Source organism: Halichoeres trimaculatus, unplaced genomic scaffold, assembly GCF_033239565.1.
Source record: "Halichoeres trimaculatus isolate MK-OKI-2021-1 unplaced genomic scaffold, fHalTri1.1 fHalTri1_scaffold_9, whole genome shotgun sequence".
Classification (NCBI taxonomy): domain Eukaryota; kingdom Metazoa; phylum Chordata; class Actinopteri; order Labriformes; family Labridae; genus Halichoeres; species Halichoeres trimaculatus.
Window position 1 is genome coordinate 3,588,729 of NW_027437188.1, and position 19,320 is coordinate 3,608,048.

Genomic DNA, 19,320 nt, shown 5'->3' on the forward strand with positions numbered 1-19,320 from the left:
ACACCTATGAAGATTTGTGTGATTTAATTGTGTTGGAACAATTTAAAAGTTCATTGCCAGCTAACCTTGCTACTTATATCAGTGAAAAAAAGGTGAAGACAGCATCTGCAGCTGCTGTCCTTGCTGATGAGTATGTTTTAACACATGCTAGAGGTTTGGTGATTGGTCAAGTCTACAGAGGAGGTCAGCAGAAGGAGAATTTCCGGGCTGGGCCTTGCAAGCCTGCAGGGGTCACCCATGAGTCCGCTCATCAGGTTGTGAGGCATGTTCCGGGGACAGATGGGAAGTTTGATCCTACCAGGGTCTGTCATGCATGTAAAAACAAGGGACATTGGAAAGGAGAATGTCCGATCAGTAAATCAGGTCAGAAATCAGCTGATTCCAGTGTTTATGTAAAGTCAGCTGGCCTAGTCTCCTCTGCCTCAGGCATGGGTAAGGCTGGGTTGGATGTTTTTCCCCCTGAGCCTGCTCCACCTGAGGGTGTTGATGAGGCATATGCACCTTTTGTCTCAGATGGTTTTGTGTCTTTGGATGGGAAAAACAAGGTACCTGTAAAGATTCTGCGTGACACAGGGGCCACTCATAGTTTGATTGTGGGGAAAATTTTGCCTTTTTCAGCCTGCACTGCTACTGGGAAAAAATCACCTGTACTTGGCGTCGGGTTGGTTCCTCTGTGGGTTCCTTCACATCGTTTTCATCCCTTCTCTGATCTGGTTTGTGGAGAGGTGGAAATGGGTGTCCGTCCTCAGCTGCCGATTCGAGGCATAGACATGATTCTAGGTAATGATTTAGCTGGGGCAAAGGTTTGGAAAGGTAGTACACCACTAACTTGTGTTGGGTCACCCTTACAGGATTCTGAGGAGCCAGAGGAGTGTGTCAAGCAGTTCCCCAAAGTTTTTTCTTCCTGTGCTGTGACGCGTTCGAGGAGTAAAGCTGAGTCAGAGCTGTCTGGTCAGATTCAGCCCTCTCAGGAGTCAGTTTCTCAGGTTGAAGACAGTTCTGAGGAAAAGGAGCAGTTTGAATTGTTTTCTATCCCGTCGCTGTCTAGAGAAGAGTGTATTAAAGAGCAAGCAGCAGATCCCACGCTGAAATCCTTGTTTGAGCTGGTTTGTCCAGGGGGTGAGCTTAAGAGTGATCAGGGTGGTTATGTCATTGATGATGGGTTACTGTTGAGGAAATGGGCTCGGGTGGTGAATGGTGTACAGGTAGACAGTGTCGTTCAGATTGTGGTCCCTTCAAAGTTCAGAAAGCTGGTGTTGAGCACATCTCATGATGGTGTGGCAGGTCATCTAGGTGTGAAGAAAACATATGACAGGGTGCTTCGCCATTTTTTCTGGCCTCGTTTGAAGAGGGACGTGACAATGTATTGCAGAACTTGTAGCACCTGCCAGCGAAACGGGAAGCCCAACCAACAGATTAAACCAGCTCCATTGTACCCCATTCCTGTGGTTGAGAAGCCATTTGAACATCTGCTTCTTGACTGTGTGGGTCCGCTTCCAAAAAGTAAGTCTGGGAGTAGCTATTTGTTGACAGTAATGTGTAAGAGTACACGCTTTCCTGCTGTGTTTCCTCTACGTTCCATTAAAAGTAAACCAGTTCTGAAAGCACTGACTTCGTTCATTACCACCTTTGGGGTCCCGAAGGTGGTACAAACTGACCAAGGGAGTAATTTCATGTCTCGTACATTTTCCCAGGTGCTAAAACAGTTGAAAGTTAAACATCAGGTGTCAAGCGCATACCATCCTGAGTCTCAGGGAGCACTTGAACGTTTTCATCAGACTTTAAAATCTATGCTGCGTTCTTATTGTACTGAGCTTTCTCAGGATTGGGAGGAGGGCCTGCCTTGGCTGTTGCTGGCTGTGCGTGAGGTTTCACAGGAGAGCACAGGTTTTAGTCCTAATGAACTTGTATTTGGCCATACAGTTCGAGGTCCACTTGCTGTGTTGGGGGATGATTTGAAGAATGTTGAGCCACCTGACAATGTCCTAGATTATGTCAATGATTTTCGTCGTCGTTTGCATGTTGCGTGTGCTGCTGCTCACAAAAAGCTTAGCTGTGCACAAGGGAAAATGAAGGAGCTTTTTGATCGCAAAGCTGAATCGCGCAGGTTTGAGCCTGGGGATCAGGTTTTGGCCCTGTTACCTCTGGTAGGTTCACCCTTTCAGGCAAAATTTAGTGGACCTTACACAGTTAAAAGCCGTGTGTCAGATAGGGACTATTTAGTGTACACACCTGACAGAAGGAAAAAAGTTCAGTGGTGTCATGTGAACCTATTGAAGGCCTATCATTCTCCTAACTCTGCCTCTCAAGTAGGTGAGTCTGTAAAGTCGGTGGCTACGGTCACTACAGTGGAAGTTGGGCCTTCAGAAGATTTTGAGGTGCCATCTGAGCCTGTTCTGACAGGAAAACTCAACAATTCTGAGTATCTCAAACACATAGACAGTCACTTGAGTTATCTGGTAGCCAATCAGCGCGCAGACCTGGTGGAGCTGCTTAATTCTCATTTGTCTCTCTTCTCAGATACACCGTCACGCACCAGCCTAATTGAGCATGATATAGAGGTGGGTGATGCCAAACCTGTCAAACAGCGTTTCTACCGTCTGCCCATGGAGAAGCGGGAACGGATGGAGAGGGAGGTGGAGTACATGTTAGAACATGGGATAGCAGAGCCAACGTGTTCCAGCTGGGCCTCTCCATGTCTGTTGGCAGATAAAGCTGATGGTTCTGACAGATTTTGCACAGATTTTAGAAAGGTTAATGCTGTCACCAAGCCTGATTGTTATCCTATGCCTCGAATGGAGGACTGCATTGACCAGGTGGGGAGTGCAAAGTTTGTGACCAAACTTGACCTTTTAAAAGGTTATTGGCAGGTGCCATTAACCCAGAGGGCCAAGGAAATTTCCTCTTTTGTTACACCTTGGGGGTTATTTTCCTATAATGTGATGCCATTTGGGCTGAGAAATGCCCCAGCAACATTTCAGCGCCTTATGAATAGGGTGTTAGCTGGTCAGTCAGGCTGTGCAGCATACCTAGACGATGTAGTGGTGTTCAGCGACACATGGGAATCTCATGTTCAGCGCTTAAAGGCAGTTTTTAACAGGTTGGCAGAAGCACATTTAACCATTAATTTGAAAAAATGTGAGTTTGCTAAAGCAACCGTGACCTATCTGGGCAAAGTTGTAGGCCAAGGTGAAGTCCGGCCTGTGCAGGCTAAGGTGGAGGCCATTGATGAATATCCCATACCATCATCCAAAAAACAGCTGATGCGGTTTCTAGGATTAGTGGGATATTACCGCAGTTTTTGCCGTAATTTCTCTACTGTGGTTGCCCCTTTGACTGATCTCTTGAAGAAAAACACTCCTTTTGTCTGGTCTCCTCAATGTCAAACTGCTTTTGATGCTGTCCGAAAACTTATCTGTTCTGCCCCTGTTCTTGCAGCTCCTGTGTTTGATAAACCCTTTGAGATACAGGTGGATGCAACTGGTAATGTGTTCCACAGTTTAGGAGCCACAACAGAGAAGGCTCAATCTCCTTTGGTTTTTAGAGAGGATCGAGGAACTTCAAGGACCATCTGGCTTCCTGAGCGAAGCGCTCTGGAGGGCTGATGAACCCTAATAAGATCAGACAGGTAGTCTGGAGCCAGCTCATTCAGAGACTTGAAATCAAATAAAAGAATCTCAAAATCAATCCTGAACCTTACGGGAAGCCAGTGAAGGGAGGAGAGCACTGGAGTTATGTGTTCCCATTTCTTTGTCCCAGTCAAGAGGTGAGCAGCCGTGTTTTGGACAATCTGCAGGCGATTAATCCGAGAGTACTCAATACCAACATACAGGGCGTTACAATGATCCAAGTGAGATGAAATGAACGCATTAATGACTTTCTCAAAGTCTTTCTGGTCCAGATAGGGTTTAACCTTGGCTAGGACCCTCAGCTGATAAAAGCTGGACTTAACAACAGCACTAATCTGCTTGTCCAGTTTGAATGCGCCATCAATAATAACCCCAAGATTCCTGGCTTGGGACCCAATATAAGGCACTAGTGGGCCAATGGAGCTAGCAAAGGGCTGGACCAAATCGGGGCGACCAGACAGGACAACTCCGGTTTCACTTTCATTTAATTTCAAGAAGTTCAGATCCATCCACCTCTTAATATCATCCAAGCAGTTGTGCAAGGACTGAAGAGCATCAGTGGCTGGGACCTTCAATGGCAAATAGACTTGCACATCATCTGCAAAACAATGAAAGGGAATCCCATATTTCCTAAAAATCGACCCCAAAGGTTGCAGGTATAAGGAAAAGAGCAATGGGCCCGGAACAGATCCTCGAGGGACCCCGCAAGTCAGAGGAGCCACAGAGGAAGAAAACTGGCCCATGTGGACTGAGAAAGACCTTTCAGACAGGTATGTTCTAAATCAGCTTAAGGCAGTGCCCTTAACGCCTATACAATGCTCAAGGTGTGACAGGAGGATTGAGTGATCCACTGTATCGAACGCCGCTGCCAGGTCAAGAAGGATTAAAATGGCACAGTTACCAGAGTTAAGACTTAACAACAGGAGTGGAGTGATCCTCCGCACCGTCCATCCCACCAGCAGCAGTGATAGCTGTAACCACACCTATAAAGCTGGTCGAGAGGATGCTGTGCTCAGCACCAGCTGCCTGACATCAGAGTGCTGGTGAATCCTGGCGTGTAGGTTGCGTGTCACGGGAGGACATTGGTACTGATGAATGGTCGAACAATCCAGCTGATGTGGCGTGCGTTTTGGCCTGCAGAGTCCAGAACCTGTGGTTGCCCAGTTGCTGAAGCAGGGGCGCAGCTGACATGTCTGTATCAGATGACAGGCAGCACCGCTCACACCCTTCTGCCTGTTCACTGTGTTTGATCTTCAGTCTAAGCAGTGATGCACTACACAAAAACATTATCCCAGCATCTATTTGGTTGACATCAAGATTGCTTTATGTCAGGAGAGGGAAATGTTAGATTTTCAGCTTGCATACTGCATTTAATATTGCATGTTTTTGTGTAACCATAATGAATTTAGCGTTTGCATATCTCATACTTTTTGAGCCTCACTGAATTTATAATGCATGTCTCACAAGAGTTTAACAGTAGATCCTTTATTAAAGTTCTCTGTGTACGTTTTCTCTGGGTAGCCAAGGCCATCTTACTGATTAAAAGTGCATGACTCCTCACAGCTGTGGCTGGGCTTATCACCCCTGACCTCAGCTTCCCTCTCCCCCCTCCTTTCCTCTATCCTCCTTTTCCTCTCTTCTGATAATTTAGGTTCGTGTCTGCCACACACACACACAAACAAACACATAAATCAATACACACCGAGAAGGAAGCATGTGTGTCTGTTGGCACCCACATGTTCGTTATTTTGGCCAATAGCAGATGATTGTGTAGTGGACAGAGTTGGGGTCCGTTACTCAAACAAGTAAAGAGTTACCCGTTACTCGTTACTATTGAAAAAAGTAGTGCCTTACACTACTTGATTACTCCATGGAAATAGTAAAGAAGTTACACTACTCGTTACACTACTTTATCCCCCTGATACATCTTTATATGCTTCTAGAGATTTGCGGTTGTGTTCCATGCAGTACCCAGCCTCTCATTTCCTGGACATAACTTGCATTTTACGGTCACGCTCTTCTCCTCCTGCTTTACAAAATCCAAATAATGTGCATATGAACTGTCACAGTAAAATTGGTTGCCTTATATAAATCTGTGCCTCACTGACAACAGCACTCCCTCCCTCTGTAAATGCCCCTTTTAAAGGATAATTTCGGTTTATACAGCTTTTACATTGTTTATAGCATGAAGTAGAACAAAATACTCACCCAGAAGGCTTTCCTGATCCACGCAGTGCTTCGGGGGATATTTAGATCCAAAATCGTACAGCAGACGTCCGTATAATGGGATCCATCGGGGGCATAGACAGTGCCGCTCCTAAAACTGCATTAATTGTCCAAAAACTCGTGTTTTTCACCAATATTCCATCATGGTCCGCTCCAAGTTAGTGCTCTGTTGCAGTAGTGTCACTCCAGACAGCGCTGTTTGGCTGTAATGACCTCTGAACTCACAAAGACTTTGGCCGTTTTCGAATTCGCATACTATACTAGCAGTGCCTACTGATTCGACCAAAATGCAGTATGCAGTATGCAGTATGCGAACAAATGTCAGAGTTGTAGTATGAGAAAAACACCCGGATAACGTACTGAATTAGGAAAAATCCACAGTATGCATCGGACCAGTCTGCTTTGCCTACTGTTACCCACAATGCAACGCACCTGGTCCCATATCAGAAGTGAAAATGGCAGAGAGCGGAGCAACAACAACCAGAGTAGCAGAGGAATATAAATATGAGAGCCATTTCTTTTTTATCTTCAAATCCTCATCACCTCCACCACTGGAAGTTAATATAAAATGCTCTCTCTGGCAATAAATTTGCAGATAAGTTACTCGTGGTTCGTTTATTTTGTACATTTTCAATAAAGTTTTTTGGGGAAAAAAAAGTCAGCCGTAGCCAACTTCTGTTTTCTTCGATCTGAAGACCAGCGTAGCATACTACAAAAATTAACCCAACTGAACAGTCATACTACACACTGCTTATGAAAGTAGTATGTAGTAGGCACTGCCTACTACATACTACTTTCATAAGCAGTGTGTAGTAGGCGAATTCGAAAACAGCCCCTTTTTACGTTTGCTCCTCAAAGAAAGTCAGCTCTCCAGAAAGTACTGCGCATGCGCATGCGCAGTACTCCTTTCTTTGAGGAGCAAATGTAAACTTTGGCTGTTTTCGTGGCTGTGTGTGACCTGGGTTTGAGTCTAACCTTGCCCTGTTTCCTGCTCCAGCCACTGTCCTCTCTTTTATCCAGTTAAAAGCAAAAAAGGACTAAAAAATAACTAAAAAAAATTGCATGATGCCAGAGCAGTGTGACAAATTTTACCCCGCTGATAAACCCAACACAGAGGAAAAACTTGACACAGTGAACAAAGAGCAACAATGGAAGACATCCAGCAACTCGTCTTCTCTGTGATTGTCATGTGGCTCTTTGTTACAAAGAACAATCAAACTTTGTTTCAGAGAAGGCTGTGTGCCGCCAGGAGAGATACAGCAGCTGCTGTCACACAGGAAGTGACGATTCTGTAGCTCCACCGTCTGGGGCCAGATCGGTGTGTCTGGCACCCCAGCAGAAGGGTATTAAAAATCGGGATGGAAATGTCCCAAAATGTTTTTTTTTTTTTTTTTTGCCAAATTTTACACCAAGCGTTTAAGAAGTAAGGACGAATCAACTCTGCTCTGTTCAAAATTCAAACACATACACATCAACAACCAAATCAAGCCTTTGAATGTAATTTATCACTGTTTAATCCATTAGCACATTAAAAAATGCACTTAATTCTGTATAAGATGCACTGTGTGGGTGAAACATACATTTTAAAAGAAAAAAGGAACTATTATGAGAACTTGTTGAACCATACTCCAGAACTTTTAGCACCTCAGGAAGCCTTACCTGAGATATTTTACATTTTCTATCTGACCCTACAGAGACTAACAGAATATTTAAGGAAGAACAATATATTGTAAAAAACAGGTTCGGAGTTTGCAGAGTAAAAAAAACAAAAAGCGTTCTCTGCTTTGGACTCTGACATTTAGGTGAAAAATGTATGTTGTTTTCAGTTTTTCCATCTGTTGGAATTAATCAACACGTAAAGATATTTTAAAGCACTTTAAGAGATCATACTGTGTCACAGTCCCTTGGTCCCCAGCCATGAAATGTTTGAGTTGATATTACAGTTACTAAATAGAATAAAAGAGAATGAAAAGAATGCTGTGGATGTGGTCTGATTGGATGTAAAATGTCCCACTCGATGACACGTGTCACTGGTCAGATGTTCACAGATGCTGCCTGAAGACGAAGCTCCCAGCCTCAGTCTGAGTCATACCCTCCTCTCTCCTCGTCTTCCTCTCCTCCGTCCTCTCTTCTTCCCTCCTGTGCTCACTGGGCATCAACAGGCATACCATAGTCTGGGATGCTGGAAAACTGAATTTTACCGTCTGTCTCTTGCTCTTCAAACACTATGACCTGCAAAAACAGCACAAAATAAACAGCTCAGCAGAGGTCATGGCAGGGCAGAGGAAGTGGGTGGATGAGTCCAGCTCACATCAATTTAGGCAACCTTACGGAAAATGAAAGTTGGGAAAGGTCAGTCAGAAATACACTCACCGGCCACTTTACGAGGTACACCTGTCCAGCTGCTCTTTAATGTAAATTTCTAATTAGCCAATCACATGGCAGCAACTCAATACATTTAGGCATGTAGACATGGTCAAGACGATCTGCTGCAGTTTCAACCCGAGCATCAGAAAGGAGAAGAAAGGTGATTAAAGTGATTTGAATGTGGCATGGTTCTTGGTGCCAGACGGGCTGATCTGAGTATTTCAAAAACTGTTGATCTACTGGGATTTTCACTCACAACCATCTCTAGAGTTTACAGAGAATGGTCCCTAAAAGAGAAAACATCCAGTGAGCGGCAGTTCTGTGGGCCAAAATGCCTTGTTGATGCCAGAGGTCAGACGAGGACAGCCAGACTGGTTAGAGCTGATAGAAAGGCAACAGTAACTCAAATAACCACTTCTTACAACAGAGGTCTGCAGAAGAGCATCTCTGAACGCACAACACGTCCAACCTTGAGGCAGATGGGCTACAGCAGCAGAAGATCACACCGGGTGACCCTCCTGTCAGCTAAGAACAGGAAACTGAGGCTACAATTCACACAGGCTCACCAAAATTGGACAATAGAAGATTAAAAACATTGCCTGGTCTGATGAGTCTGGATTTCTGCTCCACATTCAGATGGTAGGGTCAGAATTTGGCGTCAACAACATGAAAGCATGGATCCATCCTGCCTTGTATCAACGGTTCAGGCTGCTGCTGCTAGTGGTGTAATGGTGTGGGGGATATTTTCTTGGCTCACTTTGGGCCCCTTAGTACCAACTGAGCATGGTTTTAAGTCCACAGCCTACCTGAGTATTGTTGCTGACCATGTCCATCCCTTTATGAGCACAGTGTACCCATCTTCTGATGGATACTTCCAGCAGGATAACGCTCCATGTCATAAAGCTGGAATCATCTCAGACTGGTTTCTTCAACATAACAATGAGTTCACTGTACTCAAATGTCCTCCACAGTCCCCAGATCTCAATCCAATAGAGCACCTTTGGAATGTGGTGGAACGGGAGATTCTCATCATGAATGTGCAGCCAACAAATCTGCAGCAACTGAGTGATGCTATCGTGTCAATATTGAGCAAACTCTCTGAGGAATGTTTCCAGTACTTTGTTGAATCCATACCACCAAGGATTAAGGCAGTTCTGAAGGCAACCCGGTACTAGCAAGGTGTACCTAATAAAGTGGCCAATGAGTGTACATACAGCTACAGTAGATGTAACCAAGATATTAAACAGCATGCTGAGGAGTTCAACAATAAAGCCTCAGGTCATGTATGTGTGAAGCTGCACACTGTATCTTATACATACTCATACATACATACATACTCATACATGTGATATTCTTTGATTTTTTGCTATGAGTGGAGGTAAGTGAGGCTAAACTCAACAAGTTACACAACATTTCAGTCCATAAAAGTTTTTAGAGTCAATTTTGGAAAACCTTAAAGGGGCTGGGAGGACTATCTGGAATAGCTAATGTTTTTCTGGGATGAAGACTGTTTCCAAAGAGCACTTTCACCCACTGTCATAAGGACATTACTCTTGCCAAGGCATGTGTTTGTTTTAAAGTTAAATAATGGAGATCAGATCTTCTCCCTAACTTACTTTTCTTTGTTCAAGACAATTTTTACCTGATATGCCACAAGGTAAGGTATCCATTTAGTGACTGTGTGAACTGTCTGAGTGCTGTTGGTTGACTACTTGGTTTGTAGTGTAGTTTAGTAGCCAGCTTTATTTAGCCCTTCTCACAGCCCCGTGCTCTGGGGCATGTCTGTAATACCTGTATTGTTAGTGACTCCTTTTTTGTCCACATGCAGAGCTAATGTAGCTTCACTCTTCATTTTATTGATAGACTCTCAAGTCTCGACAGTGTGTGTGAGGGCAAGAAGGTGGTGAGGAAGTGCAACTAAAACAAATCCTCCTCATTGCACCTTTAAAAGAGAACTGTTAGGCACAGGAAATTTCAAAATTTCAATGAAAGATTTTTGGCAATAGGTTTCCCCAAAATTAAACACCATCATAAAAAAGTGACAAAGTAAATAAAAAAGCATTTATTAAAGATGCTATGAGGAGGTTCTGTTTTAATTGCACTCCCTCGCCACCTTGTGGCCTGGAGTCTCCGGACACTGTTGTAAATGACTTTCAGTGAGTTGTGTGTTCGTTTTGGAATTAAAGGTAGATCAGATCAAAACAATTTTTCTTTGTTCAAGACAACTTTTTACTGAATACAACATGCCGAGCTAAGGTATTTTCAGTATAGTTATGTGGTGCTACGATTTGAAACATGACATCAAACACAGGTTGTATCTGCCGGCTATATGTTAGTGGCATCAGCAGCCCGGTGCTCTGATGTATCTGTAGGCTAATGTGACAACTAGTAAAAACTGTCAGTTTGTTTGTAGTTTAGTAGCTGTTTATATTTACCACCAGCTGGCAGCCTGGTGCTCTAAGACATGTCTGTAATGTGTAACGTTAGTAAATCCTGGTTATGTCCTGCCAGTCATCTACCAATCAGAGCTAATGTAACCTCACTTTTTATTTTATTGATCGACTCTCAAGTTTGAACAGACCACTGCAGAATAACTGCTGACTGTGGGTTGGAATGAACATTATCACAAACAGTTTAGCCTCTGTGTTATAGAGTGATACAGCCTTATCACTCTCCTGTTTAGCTTCCTTCTGCTCTTCTGTTCTTTTTTTTGTCTGACAGTTGGACTCCTGTGTCTACCATCACTACAAAAACAGTCATAGAAATCTTTTTCAGCAGAGAAAAACACAGATCCATGTGTTTTATCTCTTCTCTTTACTAATCTTCGTCAGCCGGAGTGGTGGTGTCATAGAGACCTAGACGTGCCGTAAATCAATCCAGTCCTGCTCGACCCCATCAAGAAGCTAAGCAGTAGCTATTTAAAATAACGTGTAACCAGAAATATTAGTGTTGATAATCTCATTATAAAGTGTGAATTACAGTCAGGCATATATCTAGAAAGGAGACTATTTCAAGATCACTTTCAAACACCTCACAGCCTGTACTGCTCTGTTTTTCTGAACCAACCAATCTTCATAATACTCTATTTGTAGCACTACTCACCAAGGCTTTTTTTAATGAACGGTTACCTGCTGTCTTTCTGTCATCACAAAGTGTTAAACGGGTTACTAATCCTGTCAAACAGGAATACTTGAATGTGCCATAAAGACTTTAATTACAGCATCCCCTTCACACAAACAGATGACTCATTGGTACCACACCTGGTTATTTCCACTGTGCAGCCATGTTGCAGGAAGATAGAGAGTCTGCTGAGGACCTATGGACCAGTATCGCCCCAGATTCCTCCCGTTGATGAACACCACGCCTTTTCCCCAGGTCTGTGAACACAAGCAGTGATAGTTCACCGTGACAACAGGCTGGTAAAGACAGTTCAGTGCTACGGGGCAACAAAAGAAACCTGTTGATGACTTTCTGCAACAATGGTTTGTATTTTAACATTACTGATACGACTGGTTAAAAGTTTAAAAAAGTACTGCAGTTTTCTGACAACTGGCCATAACAAACAGAAAAAAAGGTCAACTTTTACAGGAATGATCCTGCTCAATCGTTTCCTATGGGCCTCTATACATGTGTGTCAGTGTCTGCCTCAACCCCCTCCTACCCCTGAACCTCCCTACAGCTGGAGACACACACATACACACTCACGATTTAGAGAAAATGAAAAATGCATAGATAGGTGGAGAATAATAAATAAAAGGGTTCAGGGCAAGCTACCGGGGGTCTTCTCTGAAAGAAGCCTCCGAGACCTGTATTAGGGCCGTGTGGAGGTATAGAAGTATGGGAAAACAGTAGTGTTGCCACTTTGATATATGATATAAACATCATTTCCTTTCACGACTTAAGTTAGCTTTCTGCTAACACAGTAAGTGCCAAATACCTGTGGTTAGCTTGTCCTAACATGACAAGTCAGGTGCACGGCTCTCAAGTCTTTCTAAGGTGGTTACTGGGCTAGTTAGTGTGTTCACGTAGCTTCGGTTGGAGGCAGTGAGTGTGTGCTGCCGCTGGCACTGAGCCAATGAGGAGGAGCCCAGTTTGAATGATGTGTTTACTAACATGGAACCAACATTCCAGCACACCCTACGCTTTAGTCATGAATATAGGGAAAAAAAAATTCTTAAGTTTCAAGTGACTGCCGTATGCCTCTCTACCAAAAAGAAATGAAAATCTTTTTAAAATTTGAATTTCTGATGAATGTCTTATCTTAGTGTACACAGTTTAAGCTGAATAAACTGAAGATGTTTGCATAAACTTCACTAAATTTGATGTCTACATTTTGCTGTATGGGAGGTGGGCCATGTATGTTTTCCTTAAAGTCGGTAATTGTTCTCTGAAGTTGAACCACTCTGGAAAGCTTGGCCTTGCTTTTGATGTAAAGATGCTCTTACATTGTTATGAGTTTATTTTCAACAGGCCACTCTATTAAAATGTATTAAAGAACCCAAAAGCTGTGCAACCCAGGGAGCAGGTGCTCTGGTTAAATGATTTCAGCATGTTCTGAGAAAGTAAAACAAACAGCTTTCTGAACCAGAACTTGGTAAAAGTGAGAATCTTGCTATTACAAAGCCACCTTATGAGTAGCCTTGAGATCTCAAATTTTTAGCTTCCAATGAAAGTATGTACAGCCTGTTTCCTGTGAACTCAAGCAGTTTAAACCCCTCATTCAAGTCTTGAAAAAAAATCTTGTTTTTTCTACTTTAATTACATTTGTGATCTGTGAGAGGTTAGGAAAAATAGCCAACATGTGGGTCGATGATGCACTGTTATACAGTACAATAGATTTGTGAATGTACTTGATAAACTGCTCGACTTACTGGGAGTTTGATGAAGGTGTCTTTGGGAACAGTGCTGACGTGAAGCTTTGCCTTAAAAAAACTGGGGAAGGAGGGACGCACGGACACCCAGGGACCAGATTTCTCTAGCCTGTGAAAAGAAAAAAAACACATTTTACCTCTCTGAACTCTTTTAAACTTTTTGTTTCTGCTTCTGATCAAATGACCTACTGGTAATGACTTTAACAGGGCCAGGAGGGGGCGTACAGTGAATCATGCAATTTGTATTTGTATGCAATAGAACATGTCAGGGCTGCACGGTGGCGCAACGGGTTGCGCCGCAGCCTCACAGCAAGAAGGTCACCAGTTCAAATCCCCACCTCAGCAGGTGGGTCTTTCTGTGTGGAGTTTGCATGTTTTCTCCGTGCATGCGTGGGTTCTCCCCGGGTACTGGGGGTAATGGGGTACTCCGGCTTCCTCCCACAGTCCAAAAACATGCTCACCAGGTTAATTGAGCACTCTAAATTGTCCTTAGGTGTGAGTGTGTGAGTGAATGGTTGTCTGTCTATGTGTCAGCCCTGTGATTGACTGGCGACCAGTCCAGGGTGTACCCCGCTTCTCGGCTGTCATTGGGCGAGAAGTTCTCGCCCAATGACAGCTGGGATAGGCTCGAGCCACCTGTGACCCTGAACAGGATTAGCGGTATAGAAAATGGATGGATGGATGGATGTATAGTACATGTCAATGATGAAAAGGGAATGTGCAGAGTCTTTGTTTTGGCTGTACAGTAGATTATGTTTCGCCTCTGAGTTAATTCAAAAGGTTGCCAAGATATCAAACCAAAATCTGCTCCTCTTTTTTTTTTTTTTGTGCATTTGTTGTGCTCATTGCTGTAGGGCTAAAGAACTTGGCATTTTCAGGAAGATGCTGAGGTAAAGGTGCTGCAATTTTCAGATGAAGAAAGGGCAAACAAGGGTTTAACAATCTCTGCTAGGAAGTAGAGGTAAAAACTTCAAAGACACCAGTTATTTGTGACCCTGATGTTAAATTTCAGACACAACTGTTGCATGTGATAAACAATGTTCAGGAAAGAAAAATCAGATACTATACAAACGCATCAAAAGGGATTGTATTTGCAGATTGTCCCCATAGAACATGATTTAAAGGAGAGTTATCACCATAAACTGTAAAGCATCATTTGAAAAATCTTCATTTGACACATTTCACAAATCAGGAGCAGGCAGGTGTAATGACAGAGAAACACAAACATGGAGGGAAAAGTGATAGTAATTGAAAAACACTAACCTGTTTACAAAGCCTGGCTTCATACTCAGACTATGAATAATGAAGTCTCGGAGGACTTGCTTGTTTAACTCAATATCTCCAACGAGTCCTGGAAGGAGAGTCAAAGCTGCTTTAAGTTTCTGGAAATCTGAAGGTACATTAACAACTTAACAATAAGGATCAAATCTGGCAGCAGAAATGGCCAGCAGTTTTCAGTCATCTTACAGTGCATACACTGTTATTTATTTTGACAGCATAATACTGTATATTAGATAACAGTATGTGAATGTGAAATATCTGTAAAAGACCGACGACCCTGCTGACAGTGTTTTACTGTTCTTTTACAGCAAAGTAATTTTTGTTGTGATGTCGTTTTACAGCTGTGGGTGAGGAGGGAACACAGTGGATATGAACCCAGCTGTACATTGAAATGTTACGCTGAGGGGACACAGGCTGTCTGTGCTCCAAGTAAACCACTGACCAACTAGTGGTATTTTTAATTTAAAGATAGAGTCTGCAGGATCTTCTTTGAATAATAAAACATCACCTTTTTCTCAGAAAAACCCTACTCAATCGTCACCTATGGGCCTCTATACATGTGTGTCAGTGTCTGTGTCTGCCTTAACCCCCTCCTCCGCCTGTATGAAGATGTTTTGGTTGTGTCAGGACCTTTCCTGGCACAGTTATCGTGGTTACATCAGCCAATCACAATGCCAAGTTAAAGAAGCTAATCAGAGCAGATATGCTAGTGAATGTAGCACGATGGAAGAACAACCAAAGTGAAAAGTAATACTAAACAGATAAAGTTTTTCACTTAACTAGGGTGAAGCTTCGCTCAACTTTCAATCGCTTTCTGGGAGAGCAGAATGGGATGAAGAGCGACGTGGATTGGCTGTCGGGTATGTGTCAAATACCCATGATTAGCTTGTGCTAACATGCCAAGTCAGGTGCACAGCTCTCAAGTCTCTTCTACACAGAAATGCGATCCTGCAGGTGGTTGCTGGGCGAATGTGTTCACATAGTCACGGTTGGAGGCAGTGGGTGCGTGCTGCCACTGGTACCGATCCAGGGGGGAGGGGCTCAGTTTGAGTTTGTGCTTACTTACAAGTAAGAAAAACTACTGAAGATCCTACTTATCACCATAAACAAAACCTCAGCTTATGTTTTCTTCCGTTTTAAATTTGGACAACGCACTGTAAAAATCATTGGGTACATTATGAGGCCAGTATTGTAGCAAAACTATTAACAAATGTGTATTTCAATCTGTGAGTGTTACCAGATCCACAAATTTGTAAAGGAAATCTGTCTCCGTGTAACTACATCCTTTGGAAAACATTTGTGCAACGTTTTGTTTCTGTGTTTGGAGACTTGTCTGTGAGCCTCCGTGGCGATACAGCTTTAGACCACCAGGGGGTGCGAGCACCAACAATACTGGTCACCTCTAGTGCTTTTAGCCTGGCTATGTCGTTGAAATACACCAGCCAGAGCAATAGAGATAGAAACACGTAACTTATTATCTTTATCGCTCTGTTTGGGACTATTCGAGGCTCCACAACCCGAAAGTAGACCGGAAGAAAGCGTACAACAGCGTCTTATAGGAGTGTCGTAACTCTTACTATCTCTATAACTCTGGTGCTGAGCCAGCCAGGCAGACAGACAGCTAGTGGCCCCTACAGTGCATCATCTCAATGTCCAGCAGGGTCTTATATCTACTGCGTTTCCTCTTCACTTGCAGTAACAAAAGGCCATTACAGCAAAAAATGCTGTAGAACAGTGGTGGCTGCTGGTCAGTCAAGGAAGGAGAGTTCATTTTTTTCCAGCCTACATCATAAATTTGTTTATTTATTTAAGCGTAATTTCTACCCTCCGTTCCTTTTCAAGAAAATGATCTGTGACCCTGTCTTACCAACCAAGTGTTTTTTCCAGGGATTTTACCAGTGTTCACTCAATGGCCAGCAGAGCTAGACTGCTTAAACGGCCTTGGCCCATCGTGATGTGGGTGTAAGACTTGAGCCGCTCTGAACAGGAGAAGCTCCTCTCTACAGAAGATAGTCCAGAGGAGGGTTATACGTCAAGATCGCTGACTGGCCCATTTCACTGTCAATCAAAAAGGGATTCTGCCTCAGACAGATCATCCAATCAACATGCAGAAGCTGAGCGTCCAGGCCAGCCCACTGCCTCATAGACCCCCAGAGACACAAGCGTCCGATGGGCGGAACAAAGCCCAGGGTTTATTCAATGACTGTCCAGTTTCCAGAGTGGAACAACCCACTCTATGCTTCCCCGCTGCAGTCAGAAGACGCTCAGTGTCCGACTGTGTTAAAGTGCTGAGACGCTGCAGGGACAAGGTTATAATAGTTAACTAAAACGAAACTAATAACAAAAACTAGAATTTAAAATACATTGCAGTTAACTCAAACTAATAAAAACTAAAAAAGAAAACAAAAACGATAAGTTAACCAAAACTGTATCTTGTGTTCACGAAACAAACTGAAACTAACTAAAATTATAGAGCAAATGTCCTTAGTTTTAGTTTCTGGCAATGTTAGTAGCCTTTAGGATTTAAATTAATCCAACACATTTTCCCAACCAGTTTTACGACAGTTTTCGGCAGTTGTCAGTGCTGTAGGGCACCATCATAGCGACGTACTGGGACATGCTTGTTTACTGCACTGACTGGCTGTGCGCTGTGCTGCAACGAAACGTGGTGGAGCAATGAATCAGAGCATCTGTAATAGTTTAACTGCATGTGAATCTGACTTTAATTGTATTAAAGTCTGTCTTTCTTGTTAGAGTCCAAGTTTCTAAATATTTAAGCTCATATTATATTTTTTTCATATAGTTTTAGTTTATATTAATTTTATGTAATTTAGGTTAACATTATTTTTATATAATTTATGTATATATTTTTTATATTAAGTTTATACTATTTTCATGTGTTTAAGGCAGCAGCCAACAGTTCAGTATCAGCATTGACTGAGCAGTGAGCACTATGTTAGACTTGAAAATAAACAGTATTAAAAATATATAAACTCTGACCTTTTTGAATCCTGCACCTGGTTAATAAGGTATGAAAAACTAAAACTAAACTGAAACTAAACTAAAACTAAACTAAAACTAAGCCTTGTTGCAAAAATCAAAACTAAATAAAAACTAGAATGTCCACTCTAAAACAAATAAAAACTAATCTGTAATGGAAAAAATTTTTCAAAACTAACTAAAACTTAACTATAATGACAAATCCAAAACTATTATAACCTTGTGCAGGGATGAATGAGAAGGAGGTGGAGCCAGTTACCTGTGAGAGGTAGCTGATTCTGAACAAAAGATGAAGGAATTCTCGCGCATATTTTGTCAATAAAATGTACACACAGCAGTACATATCACCAGTTTTTTGGGGGTAATTTTAGGGGAAGCTGAGCTTCCCTTGCAGTCTTAGAGCAATAGCCACTGCTGTAGAATAACAGTAAAATACTGGCGGCAGGATTGCCAGTACTTCACCGTTGTTAAAAGGAAAAGTTTTCACAGTGGTCTATTTTAACATGACAGGAATTCAAAGTGGAAATTTTCCTTAAAATTTTCAGTAATTTGTTACAGTGTATGGAATGAAAAAGATTATGTGAAAAAAACCTGTACAAAGCAAACATCTACAAAGCCAGCAGTTAAAGAAGTTATACCTTTGCGCTGATCATCCAGGGTATCTCCAAAATTCACTCTTCCACTATTCTCCACCAGAAGACTTAGTGTCCTTTTTTCCTGCAGAAAAAATAAATAACAGGAAGGATGAAAATCTTAATGGAACAAATTAACAAGAAAAATTGGGTTGAAAAAATAATAAGCTGGTCTGATTTCAGCAGTTGGTGTACTACACTATATTACTGACTTTCAATGTTCATATTTGTTAAAATAAATAATCGTTTGAGGGTCTGCTGTTGGCTCAGTACTAAACACATGCTGCCAAAAACATCTATCAGTTTTCCCTGAAGCTTTCAAACACTGTGTGATGTTAAATATTAATATCTTCATCCTTCCTTCATCCTGAAAGATGCTAACAGCAGACTGGCTCTGAACTTCATACAGAGCGACACAAACACACTCACATCCACCCACACACACACAGAATACCTTCCCTTCAGGGAGTGCAAGCTCTTGGGTCTTATAATCCAGAACACCAACAAAATGTTTGTCCACAAACACCTACAAGGATAGATGTGAAATTAATTTGAACACAGAGATTTTTAAAGATAAAAACATGAATAGCATGTGTCACCTTCAGTTCAACCACTCTATATAAGTATGAGTTGTGTGATTTTTTAGGATGTAACAGCTGTGTGCCTGTTGTCACAGAGAAAAGAATAACCATTAGACTGCTTCATGTCAGTGTCACCCAGAAGGCCCTACCAGTGCTCTGTCTCTGACGTTGTTCCTCGAGTCAAGGGTTCCCCCACTGGTGATGATGGTCTCATACAGCGTGTAGCCGTAGGACTGACCATTATTATTGTTGACAGGAAGATTCTCCATGTTCACAGGCCGCTCTGACTTAAAAGGCTGGAATAAATGCAAATGAAGTTAGGAAAACAAACAACCTGAAAAAAAACAGGTGGTCAGCATTTTCAAATGTGTATTTTACTGGAAGTTTTTGAAAACAGTGGGTCTGATAACTTATCAACTACTCTTTAACTCAGCATCGTTTGTCTGCGTACCCTGGGGAGGTTGCATTATGTACTCTTCACAAGACAATAAACACTTCTTGCTATGACACGATTAACCACCTACCTCCAAACACAGATACAGTATCAAACTCTTACATCCCACTCAGTCCCTCTGAAGCCACAGAGGATAAAGACTCTTTCTTTGAAAGGGTGTGTGGCTGGTCAGGGGCAAAGTAATTGTTGTCTCAGAGGGAAACAAATTATTGCAACAGGGAGTGAATAATTAATGTTGTAAGCAACTGCCAGACTTGCTACATCTGGTGTGAATATAAA

At 42.5% G+C, this 19,320-nt stretch overlaps 1 protein-coding gene across 1 annotated transcript in view; it reads right to left on the reverse strand.

Annotated features, from left to right (window-relative positions):
* Positions 1 to 7,446: 7,446 nt before the first annotated feature.
* Positions 7,447 to 19,320, reverse strand: part of LOC141797563 (beta-galactosidase-1-like protein 2) — a 42,604-nt gene continuing 30,730 nt past the window's right edge. Inside the window, exons 14-20 of the mRNA XM_074679054.1 lie at positions 18,737 to 18,883; positions 18,461 to 18,532; positions 18,013 to 18,091; positions 14,357 to 14,444; positions 13,094 to 13,202; positions 11,483 to 11,599; positions 7,447 to 8,087 (exon numbers count right to left, since the gene is read on the reverse strand). Of these exons, the coding sequence (XP_074535155.1) occupies positions 8,001 to 8,087; positions 11,483 to 11,599; positions 13,094 to 13,202; positions 14,357 to 14,444; positions 18,013 to 18,091; positions 18,461 to 18,532; positions 18,737 to 18,883 (699 nt within the window). The 3' untranslated portion in view covers positions 7,447 to 8,000. The remainder of the gene's footprint in view (positions 8,088 to 11,482; positions 11,600 to 13,093; positions 13,203 to 14,356; positions 14,445 to 18,012; positions 18,092 to 18,460; positions 18,533 to 18,736; positions 18,884 to 19,320) is intronic.